Source organism: Lutzomyia longipalpis, chromosome 4 (genome assembly GCF_024334085.1).
Source record: "Lutzomyia longipalpis isolate SR_M1_2022 chromosome 4, ASM2433408v1".
Lineage (NCBI taxonomy): Eukaryota > Metazoa > Arthropoda > Insecta > Diptera > Psychodidae > Lutzomyia > Lutzomyia longipalpis.
The window spans coordinates 22,208,888-22,230,813 of NC_074710.1; the positions used below are offsets into that span (position 1 = coordinate 22,208,888).

Here is a 21,926-nt window from a genome sequence, read left to right on the forward strand (position 1 = left end):
GTGTCTAATATTGTACTGTTTTCGACGTAGAAATTTAAGTTTTTTTGGCAAGTTTAAGGGCTAATTTTAAGTCTTCTTAAATCAGGCTTTAGTTTCCTAAATCAGTCTTAAGTTTTCTAAAACAAGACTATTTTTTTTAATATAGATCTAGAAGATTTTTAAGCTAAACTTAAGTTATTGGTTTGTCCAATATTTATCCGGATTTCTAACCTAACCTAACCTAACGGGCCTTTGATATTATCCTGATTTCAACGTATAACTGAAATTCATAACTAAGTCCGGCATAAGTTTCCTAAGTCAGTCTTAAGTTTTCTGAAACAAGACTTTAGATCAAAGATCTTAGGATTTTAAAGTAGGCTCTGTTTATTAGGTTAGACAAGGGGCTAGCTTTATTTTTTTTTAACCAAATTTAAGTTTTTTAAACTGAAATATATTTTTTTAAACAGGGTATAGATGTTCAAGTCTGAATAGGAGTTTTATTTAAAATTGTATTCAACTTCAATTACATCTATCCTAACCTTAAAATCTTAAAAGTCTGATCATAAAAAAATTCAAGTCTAACCTGAGAAACTGAATGTTTGCTGTAAAAAGCTTAAGCCTGGCTTTTAAAAAAGATTTGCCTGGATTTCGACGTGTAAAGTCATTCCTCGTTTTTTTTTTTAATATGATTTTTACGTTTAAAATACTCTTAAATTATGTCAAACATTCGCTTGCATTTGCTATAAAATTAACAAACAGCGCCTTCTTTATCCTGATAAACGCTCGTAGTGGTAAAGTTCATAAGTTTACTGTCTTATTGCTATTTTCAGCCGATCTTAACCTCAAAAAATTAGGTGTTAACACTTGGAGGATCGAGGTTTCTAACCTTAAAAGTTTGACCTTCATTTTCTCTCAAAATAAAATATTTTTCCAAGTTTACTTTCATTCCAATTTATCACGAAATGTTAAATAGATTTTTTAATTCTCTAGCGATTGAAAAAAGTCGAATTGGTCACTTTAACCAGTAAAATCCTCCAAAGGGTTAAAAATATTTGAAGTTAAGTTCAAATTTTCTCTTGAAATTAATCAAATTCAACCCGCAGTTGAACAAAACTAAAAGTTTCATTTCCAATTTTGTCGTATTCATTTCAAATTGAATGACATTTTCAATTTTTCAGTTCATTTGATAAATTAGCCCCACAGGACATTATTAATTAAGTCTTTGACTTTCAAAAATCAATCATTTTATTAACCCAAGCTTAACGCTTTTGATACTTTGGGTCAATTTCAAAGAGTTGGGTAATTGGAAAAGTAGTTTAAAAGCTTTTAATGTTTTTACTTTATATTCAATTAATTAATTTAAATGAAAGTTTTCTTGAGATAAAGAGAAAATTAGAACATTTTCATGGATATTAGGGAAATTTTAGAATTTTTAAAATCACCATTTAAATATAATTTCAATTTAAATGTCAATGAATTAAACTTGTTTGTTTATTGTGGCAAAAACAATGGAAAATCTTTAGTAAATAGTTATTCAGGATAATGTACCTTCCCTGACTGTGGAATAACATGTTCATACAGCTTAGCATAAGAAGTTGTTAATTGTTCAAACAATGCCAAAGTGTGAAGCTCAAAAGGACTCAGAGAGGGGAGGGTGGAAGATAAATATTTTATGTGTTGATTACAGGTACTTGGTTCACGTATACTTACGATAACGCCGTACGCAAGCACATCAATTCCATATTGATTTCCAGGTGTGTAAACACGATCCCCGTGTAGCCATCTAGCGGCAAAAGCCGGTGGGTTTGCACAAAATTCAACCGATAGATGGAGTGGTGATCCAGGATATGCAACGGGGGTGGCATTTCTCGCTACAGCCGTTGGAGGACCTAAAAATAATTTAAAAAATAAATATGGCGTCAATTATAAAATCCTTCAGAGCGTCCTAAAAGGATCCTAAACGCACATCACCCTGTAAATTTTTCAAAACACTTTTAATTGCTTCTCTTGGTGTCGTGTGACAAGCGAAAGGGCGAAAAGGGGATTTATCGTCATGACATTCCTTCAATAAATCAAAGTACCAGGCATAGGGAGTTTAGTGTTGTCCATAAAAGACCGATAATCCCTTCCATGTTAGACACGAAGGGATGCAGGGCAAAAAAAGCGTAATCCAAGAAGAACGTTGGCATTACCCTTTAAAAAAGAATGTTTTATAGTCTTCCACACTGATTTATATGGCGCGTATGAGATTTTCAGCGAGCCTCTAAAGTTGCTCGTTTTCATTGAATGGAGTTCCAATCGAAAATTGCAAACAAAAAGGATATGTCACAAACACCGTGCTAATGTAGAAGGGTTGATTTCTTCCCTTGGCTCAAAAATAATTGCACGAAACGCCAGTTGTTTTTGCGTGACAACCCCTTGAAAAAAGACCTCGCACCCCCCTAAATCCTTTAACCCCTTCGAAGGGACGCGAGCCTCAAATTTTGAAGTACTTTACATGCATAAAACATAACCCATAATGCATATCTGGGGAGCAATAACAATCAAATTTATGATTGTGCCACGTTTATTTACATGAGACAACAATCTATGATGGCATACCTAGAACTATTACATGTTATTGCGGAAAATGAATTATGTATTCTCCCTTCATTGAAAAGCATCACCACAACACAGAAAAAGTCTTAGTCTTCAGATGCGTTGAGATAATTTTGCAAGGGTACAAATAAGGACATCAAAAGATTTGCTAGGATAAGGGATAGTTCAAAAATTTGTCAGTTACAATTCAAAACCATTATTAAAATATTGGTATTGTCTGTTTACTTGAATCAAGAACTCGGTTGATATATTCATATTCCTTAAAATGCCTCCACGTTATTATATTACGAAAGCCCTCCACAACTTCTATACGAGAAGAAACAATTGACGCAGAAAGTAGGCCAGAGAGCAATTGCATTACAGGCCTAATAAAACTGTAATTTCTCTCTGATATTAAGTTTAATCGTAGATTGAACCAACCCATACTCTAAACTCCAGTACAAATAGGTTCTGATTATGACGTTAAAAACAGCAGAAGAATTACTAAAGAGCTGTAGTTAACTACAAGTCAATGTAGTTGCTAAAATGTTCTAATTGCCGGATTATTGCAGCCTACAAAACGATTTGTTTTAAATCGGACAAGCCGTTTTCAAATTGTAAAGATAAAGTCTTCATAGTTTAGCCAGTCATTGGATGGGATAGAATTTTTACCTGTTTTTCTTTATTAAAATAGCTTTATTCTAACTAAAATTAACCTAACACTGTTTTCATTAAAATCGAACAGACCGTTTTAGCAAAATCGGATAAACCGTTTATATCGAATTCATTCAGGGCTATTAAAATAAAACAGGTCGTTTTTATCAGAGTCAGAAAGGGTATTTTGATCGAAAAGAGCTAGGTGTTTCAATTAAGAACAAACAAGAAATTTTTGTCAAAATCGGACAGGCCATTCTTGTCTAAATCAGACTGTTTTTTATGAAAATTAGTCAGAGCTATAAAAATCAAAATCGGACGATGTTATCAAAATCTGACAGGCAATTTTTATAAAGTTCCAAACAAGACTTTTTTATCAAAATCGGACAAGTTATTTTATAAAATCTCTCAGGTTGTTTTTTATCAAAATCGCATCAATAATTTTTTTTTAAATCAAATAGGACATTATTTATCAAAATCGGATAGACTGTTGTTTTTAAAATTCTTCGGAAAATTTTTATGAAACTCAAACACGTTGTTATCAAAATCGGTCAGGTTATTTAATAAAATCAATTGAAATCAGGTCGTTTTTGTCAAAATCGAATTAACCATTTTTACTAAAATCAAATAAAAATTTGCCCAAAATATATTCGGATTTCTAACCTAACTTATTTACATTAAATTCAGTCCAATTTTATTTTCTGTCGGCCTACTCCATTGAATTTAATATATGTCCGGTATGTCCGAATAAACATTGAACAAACCAATATCTTGGTTTGGACTCTTTTTTATTAAAATCTGGACAAACCATTCGTGCACGAATTATTTGAACGATTCGAACCGTTCAGCCAATATGACTCCGTTCAAAACCATTCAATCAAATTCAATTAATTTGTCGTTTTTAACGGAATAACTTGCTCTCTATCTTTTAAAAGCAGAAACTTTATGACGCAGTGGGAATTTTATTTACAACAATTCCTACCCAGAAAATTAAACAAATAAGAGAATAAACATTGGATTGCGTGCATTGATGGTATAACCCACCCACATCGTCCCTTGAGTATAGGTGATGCATCAATGGGGAGGATGATACAAAAGAGAAAGTTGCAGAGTTGCAAAATGTTAACTCTATTTGCCACCTTGACATAGTTGACTGCACATGAGAGCTGGCACACAGAGCATACCGAACCCAATGCGGAAACGCCCTCACGCCATCCTCCTCCCCACACACGCTATATTCCATTTGATTCACATATACAACCCCAAATTGGCAAAGGGGGGTGCACATCAAAAAGTCCATCGTCCCCCCCGGATGGTCGTGGTGTGGCGAATATTTGTGCATTGAGTATGGATAGAGGAGACTAAAATGGTCGAACGAGGGACCGAAGTGACCATCATATTGGTGGATGATGCAAAATGGTGTTTACCCTGACTTCATATTTGATAAATGCAATCTCCGTCGGCTGCCATCGTCCTCATGGCAAAGCGATTTGGTTGGAAAATGGGCTGGGACGGCTCACCCGGGAGCAATGGGAATTTCCCGTGTCCCCAGATGGTGGTTTGATTTTACACGAAACCCCCAGAAGCTTAATATTTCCCCATGGATTCATTATCACACACATCTCGTCCACCCCAAAACATCTCTCGCCTCTCACCTAACCAATTGCCTGAAGCCATGCAGAGTGGGGTGTGGGTGAGAGGGTGGTGTTCTCTGCAGAGAGTATATACCTAATGCTCTCTGGTCAAATGTTCAAACCCTTATTCATTGATGCAATGACACTATGACAAGTTTATTTGACCATCAAGGACCTTAATTTCTTTTTTTTAATTTTATATCAAGAAATTTTATCATTTTTTTTATTTAATTGTTCTTTAACATTTGGTATTTTATTTATAAATAAGCTATAATTGATATTTATCAAAATCGGTCAATTCTGTAAAGTTATATTGATTTTATTACATCACATAGAGTATATTCTGTGAAACATTAATTATTGTTTCTGCTCTGAAATGAGAAATCTATCGATAAAATCGTATGAGTTTGATATTATCAAATTCGTATATTTGGAGTTATGTCGTTATAATCCGTTTTAATCATACACTGTCATGTTTACAACGTTCTATGTTGAATCTACCTAGGATGGTTAATATAATTTGAACCAAAAAAGAATGATCTGTTCGATTTTGATAAAAAACGTATTTTATGATTTTCGTATAAACGGTCTCTATCGATTTTTTATAAAATATTGATTAAAAATGCATATTGGATTTTAATAATAAAAAAAAGATTGTCCGATTTTGATAGAATTACCTGTCCGATGTTGATAAATATGCCCATTTAGAATTAGATATAAATGGCTTATCCGATTTTGATAAAAACGGTTTTTCTGATATTGATTAAACGATCAATTCGATTATGGACGTCACTAAGTCACAAAGAAATTAAATTAAATGAATAATCGTATTGATTTCTGATCAAAATCTGTTTATTTAATATTAAAATAAATAACTTAAATTATTAACTAATCAGGTAATTGGGTAATTTTTCAAGTTAATTTAAAGAACCTAATTTAAAATCTATTTTATTATTATTAAATTTAATCTCCCAACATTCCTATATTCTTAAAATCATTTCCTAAAATACAAGGAAAAAGACCTTAATTCCAATTTGAGTTGAACCTTTTCTTATTAATATATATTTTTAGAAAGTCAATAAACTTTTATGGAGAAAATTCCGACAAGTCAAGTTGATGGACTTCCCTCAAACTTCCTTCTGTCTGGCATTTGTGATGATGTTGGGGGCAACGGGTGGGGGATTGAATCAATAAAAATCCTTATTGGAATTGACAATGTGCAGACATTTCAATCCATTATTAATGATTTCATGTTTGAGAAAATCACCGCGACCACACAAAAAAAAATCTAAGAAAATTGCCTTAGAAATCAAACAATTGGATATTTATAACTTTTTTTTTTTGATTTGAGGAAATTCTCCCTTCAATCATTTTAACAACATGAAAATAACCGGAAGACAGTGAAATGTAGGTAGTATATAATACAAGTGGAAAATTGCCTTTTTTCGTGAAGGAAAATCTTTAAAGAATATTCGTTATATGTAGAGAAGATCCCGAATACATATTTTTAAAGAATAGTCCGAAAATTTTGAAAGTTTCAAAGACTTTTTTGAACGATTTTGAGTCTTTTTTGATGCAGAAAATATATTTTTTAAAGAATTTTTTGAATTTCATGCAGGACTTTCCATTAAACTAGGTAGAATATTCTAAATATTCTTTTATTTAAAAAGAATCCTTAAATATTCGTTTAATTTTCTTATTAAAAAACATAAATTTCCCTGACCCTGTTGCCCCCCTTAAACCAAATCAATATTTATGCATAAAAATCAACACTTGAATCGTTTACAAGACAAGAAGGGCAAAAGATGTTTGTTAAGGAAGCCACCCCTTAAATTTACCACCATTTAGCAATACACCTTTAAAGAGATCATCAAAGCGCAATGTATTTAATCTCCATGTCAATGTGATATTAGAAGGGGATGAATCGTCTTTGAAGTCGCCCTTCTGACAAACATCTCTCCACAGCCCTGACTATGTATGTGCTGTGCATATTATATGTATATACCTTTTATAGGAGAGACTTTCAATTTGGGGTCTTCATGCGAAGAAAAATCATCACCCTCTCTATCAAGGATCAAATTTATACAGCATCGCTACATGTGTCAGAGCCCCTCCCGCGCCTTCCTCTTCTTCTCAGAGCAAGATCTATCTCGAATAATTATGTTTACCCTGGAATGGCTTAATGTTTGTCTTGCATGAAAATGTTTGCATAAATTGTTGTCACCGGCTTCAGTTTCCCGTATATACCGGGCATTCCCTCCCTCATCCCTTTGGCGCTAAAGGAAGTAACCACTTCAGGGAGATAACATCATCCCATGGTGTAGATTACACGACGAGGGGGTGAGATGATGTCGCCTTTGATTACCTCGTGGGCACATTCAGTTTGATTTTTGATTCATTCTTTTCCCATCTCTTTGCACTAATTCGTTACACATTCAGTAATTTTTCAAATTTATCTTCCCTCTTTTGCTCTTCTGATTAAGGCTCCTTTTGATGTTTTCCCAGGTTCACCCTGTAGCATATTGATGGGTAATTTTCTATAAGGGTAAAACCCTACAATTTTCATCCATTTACCCAAAATCAACCACATTGGGAGACGTCGAGATTGTATAATTAAAGGGGAATGAAATGCGTCTCTATGCAATTGATTTTACAGCATTGTTGACAAGGATCCCGCCCCCCATGCAGAAATATCAATTTTGTAGGTGTTTTGTTAGTTAATGAAGTAGTGTTGTTCAGGAAACATTTCAAGGGAATAACGAGAGAAGGATCTAAAATTAAAAATTTTAAAATAATCTTTTAGGCCTTATGCCAACAAGGGAACCTCGTAATGTTAATGTAATAGCAAAGTCAAAGTACAGTAAAGAAAATTAATTAAATTTTCACATAGAAAATCGATTTTGAGTAAAATGGTAAGAAATCGAACAAAAATCTACGAAAAAAAATTTAGTAGGTATTTTAGTTTAGTACTTATTAGTTTTAATTTTAGTACCGTAGGGCTTAGATTTAGAACTTTTTATTTTCAGACTTTTTCAAGCTCGAATTAAATACTTTTTTAACCTTTTTCTTCACAATTTGTGCCTTCATAGGACTGAATTCAAATAAGTTTTTTAGGCTTCAATTTAGTACTTTTCGGCGTTGAATTTAAAACTTATTAGACTTAAAATAAGTACTTTTCAAACTTGAATTTAGAACTTTTTACACTTGAATTAAGTACATACTTTTCAAGTTTGTATGAATTATACTTCTTTAAGCTTTTTCTCTGTCATCTAAGCTCCTTCTTAGGACTAAAATATAAATAAGTTTTTTAGTATTGAATTTAGTACTCCTTAAGCATGAAGCTGATATTTGTTTAGGCTTGAAATTAGTATTTTATAGGCTGCAATTTAATACTACTCATGCTTGAATTAAGTACTTTTCAAGTTTGAAATATTTTTTTTTATAAACCATCTGAGCCTTCTCACGACTAAAATCTGAATAGTTTTTTTAGTATTAAATTTAGTACTTCTTATGGTTGAATTTAATACTACTATGGGTAGTTTAATACTTCTCAGGTTTGAATTAAGTACTCTTTGGGCTTCAAATAACTACTTATTTAAGCTTGTTCTCCGCCATCTAAGCCTTCTTAGGCTTAAAATCTAAATAATTTATTTAGAATTGAATGTAGTACTTCTTAGGCTTTAAAATAGAATTTTTTTAAGTTAGAATTCAGTGGTTTTTAGGCTTTTGCTCCTTAATTTATCTCTCTTTTATGGATAAAAACTAAGGTGAGTTTATCTGCTCAATTAAATAAATAAAAATTGAATCATGAAATTTATTTAGAAAATCAATAAATATCATAAAACATTAACAATTAACTATTCTAAAACATTAATCGAATTCTTTCATTTACAATAATTCTCTTTGTGTACACACAATCATATTATCTGTAGCCCTCATTATTTTGCAAAATAATGTCATTCAAAATGCTACATATAGGCACATTTAATTGGATCTATTTTGGTACTAACATACAATAATGTTGAGATAAATCACGTGACTAATCCGCAATCAATTGTTTTCCACCAAACTCAACATCACTGGAAACATGATAACGCTGACAGATGAAATGCTGACTTCCACCCCCTCGGCCTCCGCCCTCCGCCCCCCTAAACCAAACTACCGGCCCTGCGGTGTCTTTCATACAATACCCTACCGCACGCTTTGGCGCAATTACACTGTCCCCGTGATTTGGATGTCATGTATCCACCCCCCGTTTGATGAACTCCCTTCGCTTGTTCGCATGCAACGCCGCCATTCCACCCCCTGAGGCTGACTGTGAATTGCACACGCACGGGGGTGAGCTGCACACACACAACCATTGAGAGTGCTCAATGTAATCTATCAGATTAAACTCATATCCAAATATTGCATTAGCTCTATGCGCGATATTTTGCAATCATCGTCGATTCATTAGCCCACACTATACGCAACCAACGTGTGTGGGACAACCCCTAAATTTTTCCCACAATACACCGTCAAAACCATTTGTAATTATGATAATCCACATGTGGGGAGAGTTGGTGCATTAAATTAATGTAATTTGTTGTAAATTGGAAAGTCATTTGACAATGAACCATTTTATCCACTCAACAATATCATTCAATTGATTTTTAGTTTTTAACATTATTATACCTAAAAGCAATCAATTGATCGATTTAAAAAAGAATTCTCTATAAAAAAAAATTAATGGGAGCCTTCACTCTTCACCTGTGCGGTGTTGCGATTGTGTAAAAGTCGAAGAAAAATCCTCAAATTTTATTATTTTCGCTGATTTAAGCTTCTTCTAGAGGGATTTAGTAAAAAATAAAAAATGCGTAGAGCATATGCTTCTTTAATTAATGAAACATCAATTGAAACATTTACGTAAATGTTTCAAGTGATTTCGGAAGAAAATGTGTTGCATTGGGAGCGCTGTTAATTCACTTTTAGAGCAAATCAAGGGGTGATTAACTAAATGAAAATCTACGGACTATTCACCAATATTCGGATTAATCGTTAAGAAGATTCAAATTATTCGTCAAGTTTCGGATTATTCGTCAAGAACCGAATAAATCGCACAAAAAAATTCGGACTATTCACCAATATTCGGATTAATCGTTAAGAAGATTCAAACTATTCGGAGTATTCGTCAAGAAAATTGGAACTGTCCGCCAAGATTTAAACTAATTTGTCAAGATTCGGATAATTCGTCATAACAGATTAGCAAAGAATCGCATAGTTCGCACAGAAAATTCCAATTATTTGTCGAAAAGATTTGGATTATTCATCAAGATTCCGATTATTTGACATGATTATAACTTTTCTAAGATTCGGATTATTCATCAAGATGATTAAGATCATTGGCCAAGCAAACCAGAACTATTCGTCAAGATTAGAACTATTCATTAAGTTTCGGATTATTCGACAAAATAATCGAAAAATTCGGCAGATAAACACCCCTTGGAGCAAATTAAACAAAAAAAAAAAACCAAAAATTTTCCACCCAAATAGCATAAAAAAAAACAAATAACTATTCCACTCATATCAGAGATTTGATAGAGAAATAGAAAGTTATTTAATTATCTTTTTTTTTGACGACAACCTACGGCGAATTTCATTTCGTGCCAACGAGATAACTTTGATGACCGGGGAGACATCCAATTGAGCAAACCCTCAAATTGGTTACCATAACAATTTCTGGTTGGGATTTGACCCATCCCACCCCCCCAGGAAAATCTTTGAGAGTTTGACTGTACCAAAAAGGGGGATATGTGTGCATATATTGGTTGCGCTGAGGGTTGTTCAAAACTAACTAACTTATATTCGGACAACGCACTACCCATTGCCATAAAGGGACAATGGCCCTTCAACATTCTGCGTGGCTTTACATCGTGATATGGAATTACCTACAGAGAGAGAAAAGGCTTTTCCGGGGCAGAAAAAATGCCGCCTCTAACCACAAAATTCCTCTCTCTCTCTGCTTGATATTGGCGCCCCAAAAGCGGGGGAATTGGACGCAACACATGTGGCTCAATCGGAAAAAAAAACTTTTCATATATAATTTTCGTGGTGCGTGTGATGCGAAAATTGTGGATGAGTTTTATTGGATTGAGTTGCTTTCTACTTTATCCCCATATGGGGATCTGTGGCTCTCGATAATACCCTGGGGGTGAACAGTAGTGCCGGAACAACGACTGCAAACTAACCCCTGTGGCAAATCCTCTGTTACGGTGCTTAAACTAATAATACAAAAAAAAAGAGTCAAGAGTTGGGAAATTCGTTGGAAAATCGTTAGAAGTAGGAAGGCTTGAATTAAAAAAAAATTAACTGAAATGGATTTTTATTGATTTTAAAAACAAAAGGAGTTTATTTTAATTCGGGCTAGTTTTCTATACCGAAATTCGAAATTCGTAAAATCGTCAGAATATGCATTCAGTCCCGATTCAACTTGACCTAAGGTTGAAACCTTAATATCCTGATATAGAAAAACTCTGTCTCGTATTAAAAAACTTAGGCCTAGCTTAAAAAACTTAGGTCCAGCATAGAACCCTTAAGTTTATCTTAAAGTTCTTAAAACTAGCCTAAGAAAATCTAAGCCTAGCCTAAAAACTAAAACCCAGTTTATGGAAATTTAAGCTTAGATTTAAGAAACTTAAGACAGATTTAGTAGTAACTTACAGTTTTTATAAATTTTGAGTTCTAAATTAATTTTGAATTCGTTTTTAACTACTCAACAAAAATGTTAAAACATTTCTTGAATAGTTTCTGGGTACATTCTAACCTGATTTATGCCTTTCAATGACTGATAACAGCATCAAAATAAATGCTTTAGAACCTAATTTTAAAATTAATTTAAAAATGTCTATGTAGGATTGTTGAGAAAAAATTAACAAGAACTATCAGGAACTTGTAAAGATTCAACACTATTCTCCTTTCAGGGAAAGAAGAACTTGATGAGCGTGGGAGCCTTGAAGGGGGTGGATGTAAGGAGTTTGAGGGACTAAAATGAGCAAAAGCTCATGTAAAATGGCACATCATAAGCAGAAAATGTAGTAGAAGCATGTTCCTGCCGTTTCTGGAAGTTGAGGCATTTTCCACCAACGGACCCACCCCCTGCCGCATCCCCTAAATGGGTGCGACAATTCACAAAAGTGGGTTGTACCGGGGAAAGTGTTGTAAATGAAATTGCAATTTTCAGTTTTAAACTCTCTACTTGGTTGAAAGGGGGATGGGGTACACACGAAACAGGCATCCACGTTCCAAAACACTTCCCTGTAACGATGTGGAGACGACGGTGACAAAACCCCTTTCTTCGCCTCCACAAGTCATAACACATGTAATACGACGGGAGTTTCTAGCATTTCGCGTACAAAGGGGAGGTGTGGGTGGTGTGTAACACAGAGAACAAGCAAAGGGGATTCATACAGAGAGATCTCACGGGACTTGTGCTAAGTGATGATACCATGTCACATGAATAAACACAAGCAGAAATTTAGAGTGCACCCGCCTGTGTCATATAAAAGGAGGTGGGTTGAGCAGTTGGGGGGTTGCTCAGAGAGAAGGAAGCCCGATTTTGACGTTTAGCAAAATTTTCCTTCCGTGAAACCTTTTAAAATGAATGGCAGACTCTTCTTGAATTTCACTGCACTCATATCCCTGTTAGGGATTCACAGAGTCTAACCCTTTCTCTATACTCTTGATTCTGGGATGAAACTCTAAAGAATTTTTGTGAATAATTCTTTATAGTTTGCAGCAAAAATAAACGTTCAAATTTTGTAATTTTTATTTAACTTTCAGAAAATATTTTGTTTTTCCCGAAAATTCAATAGGAAAATACTGAAAAATACATTTTTCCCAAGGGGTGTTTATCTGCCAAATATTTAGATTGTTTTGGCGAATAATCCGAAAATTAGTGAATAATCACAATAATTCCCAAGATCTGAATATTGTTACGATTTTTGGGAGAAATAAAATTACCGGAAATAAACAAACGGTTATTATGAATTCAAATGAAAAGAAACACGGCGAAATGCCGAAAGAGATAAAGATGAAGAAGAAGAAGATGGGAGGAGAGGTCATAACCTCAAAGTTTTACCCCTAAAACCCTATATAAGTGCGAGAAGTGGCTGCAGAAGTGCTTCGGATTCCATGAGCTCCACACTTAGAAGAAGAGGAGCTGTTGGTAGCCAGCCACATAGAAGGCAGGAGAAACATCCCGGTTCCACGAGCCACCAGTCTGAGAGGAGCGTTTGTGGCAGTATCCAGCCAGGAAGGATGTCAATGCGCACCAGGATCCAGGACGTGAGGAGAGATCTCACAAAATCCCCAATAGCCCGAGAATCTCCTGGAGAATCTGGTGGGCCCGAATCGAAGGATGTCTTGGATAATGATCTACCATATTGGAGTCATTTATCGTCCACTTCCTGCCCAGTGCTTCGCTCCAGGAAGACTCAGATTCCGATGAGCAGCAAAGAGAAGAGAATCAGCCGGACTCCAATCGGTGAAGAAAGAAGTGAGGGGAGAAATCCGGACGAGGAGAAGCTACGCAAGGAAAGTCAGCCCAGTAAGGAGCTAGCGGAGAAAGTGAGGCGCGTGAGACATCGTGGAGAGGAGAAATTGAGGCGTGAAGAGCCGCACAAGGAAAGTCAGCCCGGAAAGGATCCGGAAGAATTTATACCACACATGTTCTCAAGAATAAATGGATGTTCCTGAGGTGACCTATGCTGTTTTTATTCCCCCCCCCCTCTCTTCTGGACTCTCGTTGCATCTCATTCTTCGAGGCTACTTTAAAGGCGAATATGCTAAGGGTAAATTTCGTCACAATATTCTTATTATCAGCATAATTTAGTACTTTTTCGACTTGAATTTACTACTTCCTCGGTTTGAATTTACTGTTTTAATTACTTTTTAGGATTGAATTTAGCGGTTCTTTCAATTGAATTCAGATTTTTTTCGGTTAGAATTTACTATATTTTTGGCTAAAATTTAGTATGTTTAAACCACAATTTAGTACTTTTAATTATTGAACTAGCTTATTAAGATTGATTTTTCAAAAAGGACTAAATTCAAGCCCAAGTAAAATCAAGCTGAAAAAAGAGTGCTAAATTCAATTGCTAAAAGTATTAAATTCAATATTTAAAAATACTAAATTCTAATCAAAAACTTAGTAAATTTTAAATGAAAAAGTACTAAATAAAATGTGTAAAAGTACTAAACTAAAGCCAATGATGTACTAAATTGAATTTCAATTCTTCGGCTAGAATTTTCGTTAGGCCATTTGCTTCTCAGTCTCTGCGAATTTAAGACTAAAAACAGAGAAATTTTTGTCTGCTGAATATTTTTATTTATTTAGTGAATTATCTGAATAATCCGAAATATTTTCATTCAGGTAAATGCCCCTTGATTTTTCCTAAAATGTTTTTTCCCATCTATAAACTTTTGAAAAGAAATATATTCTTTGGCACTTTTTCCGTTGACTTTTCCAGGAAAATTAAAATATTTCCTAAACTTACATTAATCCTTGAGGGTGATTCATAATAGCGAAACAGGTTAATATTTTTCATGAAAGTTTAGAAATAATTCGCTGAGATATGGTAGAGGGGGATCTATAGAATAATCTTGCCCAAGGATTCTAAAAGATTCTAAAAAGATTCTAAAATCATTCTGGAGCAAGAAAATTCGTGATTTTCAATGCTTTTAAGACAAAAATTTCACAGCGAATTTTCATGATTTTCTCATGAGTCTGAATTCCTAATTCTAGTTTTCCGATAAAAAGGATTTTTCCTACACACTCTGAAGGGAATTTCTAAAACAAATTCGTTAAAGCCCTTTGCAGGTTGTAAAAATTCAAAAATTAGACAAAAACATTTTGGATCCTTTTGAATTCCTCCAATAAATCATTGAAATTGATGCGCTATTCAATAGGAAGAATATTCTTCAGCATTTTACAATATATTTTGAAGACGAAGCAAAGAAAAAATCATGCGCTTTGTGATAAATTGAAAAAAAAACCAAAATAAACATAATATTTAAATATCAAAGGAAATATTTATATTCTTATTGCTTCTCGCAGCAATTCCTTGAGAGATCTCCCAGAGAGAGAAACGAGCTCCTTTCTATTTATTATTTTCTTTCTTACACAGGCCTTTATGCCCTTCCATTCGCATTCCAAAACCTTCCTTTCGACTTTTTCTTTCTCGTTTAAAAGCTATAAGTAGAAAAAAACTTTCCCCCGCATAAATAACCAATCCAATCGTCAACTTTTCAATATACTTGCGTATTTTTGCACAGCAAAGAAAATTTACTGCACACTGTTTTTCTTTCATCTCCTCGCCCTTACCCATGAGGTGGGAATTTGCATTCAATTTTGTAATTCTTGGTCTTCATCAAGTAAATTGTGTTTCAATTTTTTTTAGCATAAGAGGGTGGGTTTTGGGTGGTGGGGCGAGGAATGCGAAGGACGGGAGACGGCATGTAAATTCGTTGGGATTCAAAAACAATAAATTCAATTGGAAGAAATTGTATTAACACACACACACACACACACATCTACAAACTATAAATTATGCATTAAATCTCAATAAATATAAATCACAAGTTCTGTTTTTCCTATATAGATATTTGTAGCATATTGGGCGAGAGCAAAAGGGGGGAAAAGTGGGTGGAAAATATTAACGTATACAATATATTTTTCTTGGCACAAAACGCGATGAAGGGGCTTCCGAAAGGGGACGACATTTGGAGGACTTTTGCAAAAGAGAAATGGAGAGTGACTTACAAGAACATAAACTTTAATTGAAGTGGTTTTTTCTGGCTCCTCCATCAACGAAATATAAATAAATCTTAACAGTTTTTTCTTCTTCTCTGTCTGGAAGCTTCTTCTTCTTCGGCTTAAGAGTGGCGAAAGCTGCTGATGCGGGGGTGGATGCCAAGGGAGGGAATTAGAGTAAAAGGAATAAAGCTTAAGAGATGCTCTTGAATCAGGGCTCTATGCAACGCATAAAATCTCCTCATCATCCCCACTTGAGCATTATTTTCATGGCGAAGCAAAGAATTGAAAACTTGTTGAAATAATTGAGTGAAAATTGTGCTTTATATTTTGATGAGGTACACACAACAAAAGCCTTTCGTGGAACCACAAAGTCTTCAAGGTAGAGATTCTCAAGGTTCTCTACGTATTGAGAACTAGTAAACCCTAGCCCCCAATCACGTGTGACCAAACTCCATTTTAAGCTATAAAAGGGGGCGTGTATTAGTAGGGGGGACGAATAATACGGTACCCGGAAAAATTCTATAAATAAAAAAATCCCGTTATCTGACCCTTTAACAGGTAGAAAATGGGAAAAAATCAATTTTTCTGCGGGGGCGCTATAAAGGGGGGTTGGGGCGGAATCCCATATAGCGCTTGCAACTCGTATTGACCCCCTCTACTACCCTACCAAATTTCATCAAGATCGGCCCAGCCGTTTCGGAGGAGTTCATGTGCCACAGACAAACAAACATTTCAGCTTTATATATTAAGATATGTTCATCCTGTTTTGAAGATTCCTTTGAAATTAAGATTGATATTTTCTGAGAAAACTCAAAGTATTTCAATTTCTTTTCATGGAATTCTTGTAATTCTTTGTAATTTTCTAATAGGGGATGTTGGGGTGGATTTACAGTCACGTAACAGCTCACGAGGCTATATGGATCCGGAAGGAATCCAACAGCCGTACAATTTAAAGTGCAGAAGAAGAAGAAGAACAGCTCATGAAAATCTCGTATGCGTCCCGATGAGACGTTTTTAGAAGTAAATTTTTAAATAATTTTTCTATTCTTTTATTTTTGCTTTTTAAGGATCTTTTTTATCCTAACAGAATAAAATAAAACTTTGTATTGTTTTTTTTAGGTCAAATATTAGAATAGAAAACGTCAAAGATTAGACAAAAAATGTTAAACAAATGAAGCAAAATTAAAACGTTAGAAGTTAAAACAAACGTCAATTATTAGAACGAGTGACATCGACAGAAAAGAAAAATCAAAATAAGAATTCGTCAAACGTTAGAAAAATAAAATAAAACGTTAGAAGAGATATAAGAAAATGTTCAATGAGAAATGTCTTACCATTAAGAAATGTAAAATATTTTAAAGAAATATCGAACGTTTGAAAATAATTTTTTAATTTTTAAAAATAAACGTTATATCAACTGAAACCTATTAATTTGAATATAAAAGCCGTTAAAATTATTTAGTCACTTTTATAGCTTGATTCACGTTAAGCTCAACTTGTTAATCACCTAAAAACACCTTATAATAGTTTTCATCTACGCTTCTATTTCAAAAATTAGAACAATTGTTTGTAATAAACCACGCCCCATGAAATTCAAAATCTTGTGCATAATGCATATGCGTCAATGCTGCAAGTAATTTTTAAATATTAGAAAATGTGTTTGGGTTTTGATTTATGCTTTTTTACCATTCAAAAAAATTGTTTTTAGTATAAACTTTCCAGATTTTAACTTTCGTAGAATCTCCTGAAATCTACAAATTTTTTTTTTGAAAATTTTCCTTGAATTAGGAAAACTTGCTGAATTTTCTAAGATTTCCTCAAATTTTATTAAGAATTTTTAATAAAATTTGTTTATTCAACGCGAAGTAGGACAATTGTCTAGCACATTTGCGAATATTGCATTACAACCAGATAAGAAGAAAATTTCATCAATTCATTCGCCTTTTTCTGGTAAACAGATCCTGATGAATATCTCTCGTCTGTGGACATTCCTTTGCCCGTTGCAATGTCTCATTCCTTTTTTTTTGCTAATAATATTTCAGAGAGACGAGAATTGTGTAGAGTTTGAAGGGAAAAGTCAATCATAACGCGTCCAGTTATTAGAGTTGGTATACCACAACGCGGATGGGTCAGTCTATGCGTTGTAATTTAATTTGTAAGTAGGATTAGTAGGCAAAGTTGATTTTTTTTATGAAATTCATCAATATGAAAGATAAAAATGCTCATATCTGAAGTTCTATAAGACCTATAGAAAATTCTTGACTAGTTTTGGAAAGGTATTAAAATAGGCTATAAATTGACATAAATTTCAATAATTTTCAAAGTCACATCTAGAACAAAAATGGCGGTTTTTTGTTTCACCAAAACAGTTTTTTGCACTTTTTGTCCTCAAGAAATGGTTCTAGAGGTTTCTGATGTTCTAGAAAGTTGTAGAGAATTGCAAAACCTTTAATTTAATACCAAGATGAGCAAAATCGGGCAAGCGGTTCAGGAGATATGGCTCTTACAACTTTTCAAATTCAAGAATTTTTCAAATGGCTATATCTTCTAAACGGCGACATAGATTTTCTTCATTTTCGGACTGGTGAAAGATATTGACTTAGGCTACAACATATCAAAATTTAAAAGAAATCGATGATGGGGATTCAGAGATATTGCCCTTTAAAGTTAGGCAATTTTTGTTTTTGATTTTAGCGCCTCTTGCGGATATTTTTGGAACTAGGAATGTTTTAGACAGTTGTAGAGCTTCTTGAAACCTTTCATTTGATACCAAGACGGTCAAAATCGGTCAAGCCGTTCTCGAGTTATATCGAAAAAACACTTTTTGCTTTAGACCGCCATATTTGCTTAACCGCTTGACCGATTTTGAAGTATGAGTTATCGATGAAAACATCTCACTGAGCACTACAACATACTAAAGTTTCAGACCTCTAGCTATAAGGAAACTGGTTGACAGTATTTCAAAATGGCGGATGGCGGCCATCTTGGATTTTGAAAATGCAAAAAAATGAAATTTTACACCCACATTTCTATAGAAAACTTCAAACCTGAAGGCTCTATCTCTCACCGTTCTCGAGATATAAGGCAAAGTTTAGAGTCCCGGACGGCAGGACGGCAGGACGGCAGGCCGGCCGGATCAAAAATTTTCCACCACCATTTTTGGAATGTGGGTTGTCTGAAACGTGCTCATACCAAGTTTGAGCCCGATCTGAGGTAGTCGGTTTTTCCGACGATTACAATACTTGGTATGCCACGATTGTGGTATACCAACTAATGGGGAAAAAGTTCTTTCGCTTGTGCAAAGAAAACTTTTCCACCGAATGCGGGACAATGTATATTGGGAATTTGGACAACAAATACAACAAGGCAATAGCTCCCCAAAATCAATACTCTCCCACCCACCCCCTTCCCCCGTTGAGCATACTGTCTCTGGCTCCTTTCGTACCCCCGACACCCCCTCCCCTCCTCGTATACGATGTCCTGCACCATATCATGAGAGTTTATTTTCATTGAAACTATGTGGAACATTGTGAAGAAAATTCACTTTGGCTTCCCATCATACAGGATACGATTGAATCCTTCGCTCCTTCATCTCTGAAATTGATAAAGTATTGCATGGCAGTGTGTCTCCGGCAGTCTCGTGGAATTCCCTCACTGGGACTTTGGTGTCTGATTTGTCAAAATCACAGAGAATGTGGCGTGCGCGTATTTTTGTGAACAAATCACAACCCCACACCATATCGGTGGGATCAGAAATTTGTAATGGGATTTTCCATGGATCATGTGTCAGAGGCGATATGTAGTATACCACACAACACACCGGGGGAATGATTACATAGATAGATAGTGAGATTTGAGGACAATCGACCGATGTACTCTGTGTGCCCCCTCCCGCATTCACTCCCTGATGATGTCCGTCGTTATCGTTGCACCATATTTCATCTCTTCCTCTCTCTCAATACCATCCCTCATACCCCATTTAGAGCGCATACCCACCCCACCCCTGTGACCCGGTGGGTGTTTTATGCTGCACCCACACATACATACACATATAGTAGGTTCTCTATTTCGTCCAGGAGATAAATCATTCTACGGCATCTGGTGCCGACGACACGTGTTGTTATCAGTTCTTTTGATATTTTTCATTGTTAGCCCCCTGAGAAGGAGAGAAACTTCATTATTAATCGCTTACCATCTGTAAAATCTATGCTATGGTCACGTGTTTACGAAACCTAAAAGCCGATTAACACAGACATTTTTTCTCTCTCTTCTAATTCCCACACGCATCCTGACCACATAAACCGCAAGATTGGCACGAGGAAAACCAATACCACCGAGATGAAAATTGCTTTGTAATTTTCCTTTAATGAATTTTGCTAATTAATGCGTTCAAATTAATCTTAAATAAATAATATTTATATGTAATTTCATGTGGTTTAAAGGGATAATGGATTACAAAACAGTCCCCACACAAAAATAGTGCAAAGACCTTTTTCAGAAAATATTTTGTCTGGAAAACTTACAGTAATGGTTACCTCTGAAAAAATTTTTATATTGAACTTTTTTTCCTTGAAAGCTACATTCATTCTCTTTCCAAATCTGCCTGGATGATTAAAATTGGTTAAGGCTCGGATTTTTGGTTGTCAATTTAATGGAGTCTGGCAGAAAATATAATTTTGAGAAGAATATAGCTTTCAAGGAAAGAAATCAATTGAAAAAAAAACTTTCACAGAAAAATAATTTTCCAATTTTTTGTGACAAAAATTTTCTATAGTGAAAGAATTTAGACGATTCACAAAAGAATTTATAGAATTAGTGAAAGAACTCAAGGTTATAGATTTTAATCGTTTCAATACCTACTCGTAATAGCTTAAATGAATCACGAATCTCTTTTCTAGAATTGCGAATTTCCTAACGAAATATTCTAATCCAGATTCTAACCTATTTGCTGATTCTAAGAAAATTAAAAGGATTAGAAAAATCTCCTTAAATCTTCTAGCATTTTAACTGTTTCAATTTCATTCTAATCCATTAGAATCTTAAAGATTCTCGCACTTTACATATAAAAAATATTCTCAAATTTCTAAACTTTCCTTTGAAATAGCACAGAAAATTCCTTAAAATAAGGCTGGTTAGAAGATGGGAAGTTTGTGCATAAACTCTTGGATTTTTCTTCAACTATGATGACTGAGGAATATTTATGGTGGGTGTGGGTGGGTGACAGAAATTCTTTGCTCCCACTGGGGATTGTCATTCGGTGTGTCAAGTCATGTTGAATTTTGCTCCTTGCTATGGCGGTTGGGAGATATGTGTTGAAGAAGTGCAGAGATTATTGCGAAAATTGTGAATATCCGGTTATCTTCTTGTATGAATTATGGAGCTTGGGTAGCTTTATTGTCATGTCACTCAGCATACGAGAGACACTCTTCTGCTATATATGTATGTATGTACCGTTGAGACTCCCTTAAATGGATACACAAAACTTTTGAAATGCATTCACGTTGTGCTGGGAAAATTGTGAAAGTACTTTAAAGGGTAATTTCTTTTATGGACGAATATACTTCAAGGACCACGAGGATAAGTGACTCCACCTCCTCCTTTTCCTCTCTTCTCGTCCTTCCCGCAGTATTACTGTGAAAGATTGCAACTACTTACGAGATATTCCACATATCGTGCAAGGACTCAACTGGAATCTCTCAAGGAAACATTTTACTCCCTCTTTCTTCTTCAAAACTTGTGAATTTGATAAATTTTTATTCAGGAAAAGAATAAAAAGGCTTCTCACGAAAAAGGAATAAATTTTCTTTGAACTGTCTTTAATATTCTATTTTTTCTCTCTCCTTGAATTTAATGCTTGGATATCCTCCGTACAGGATGTTCACAAATTATGATTGTTTAAAAATAAAATTCTCCCACCCACTGAGAAAATCCTATATATAGGCTACGGAGAGGAGCTTTTTAGCCCTCAGAAAGCTAACCTTACTTCCGCGTGACAATTTGTTGCTTTTGAGTGTGAATTTGTCCTATAGATTAAAAATTCATTCGAGGCTACAAATCCAATGGGGTTTCCCACCCTCCACCCAACGACACAGCCCCCGGGTGTGCGGGTGGTGAAACAAAAGCAACGACATGGTGGAAAAATTTCATTTTCACAACAATTTCTTACAAAAATTGAAGCCGTAAATCCTCGTCTGTCATAAAAGAAAGTAACACCCGCCCCCCTCGCAATTTATGTTAAATCATCACGACTATGCCACCCACTCATACATTTCCCTAAATACAGTTGTGGG

The 21,926-nt window shown here is 34.7% G+C and overlaps 1 protein-coding gene across 2 annotated transcripts in view; it reads right to left on the reverse strand.

Moving 5' to 3' along the window:
- The window catches only part of LOC129794946 (uncharacterized), a 271,489-nt gene that overhangs the window by 5,749 nt on the left and 243,814 nt on the right, over nucleotides 1-21,926 (reverse strand). For both annotated transcript variants that reach the window (XM_055835884.1, XM_055835883.1), the window contains one exon: nucleotides 1,690-1,868. In XM_055835884.1, coding sequence (XP_055691859.1) covers nucleotides 1,690-1,868 — 179 coding nt within the window. The remainder of the gene's footprint in view (nucleotides 1-1,689; nucleotides 1,869-21,926) is intronic.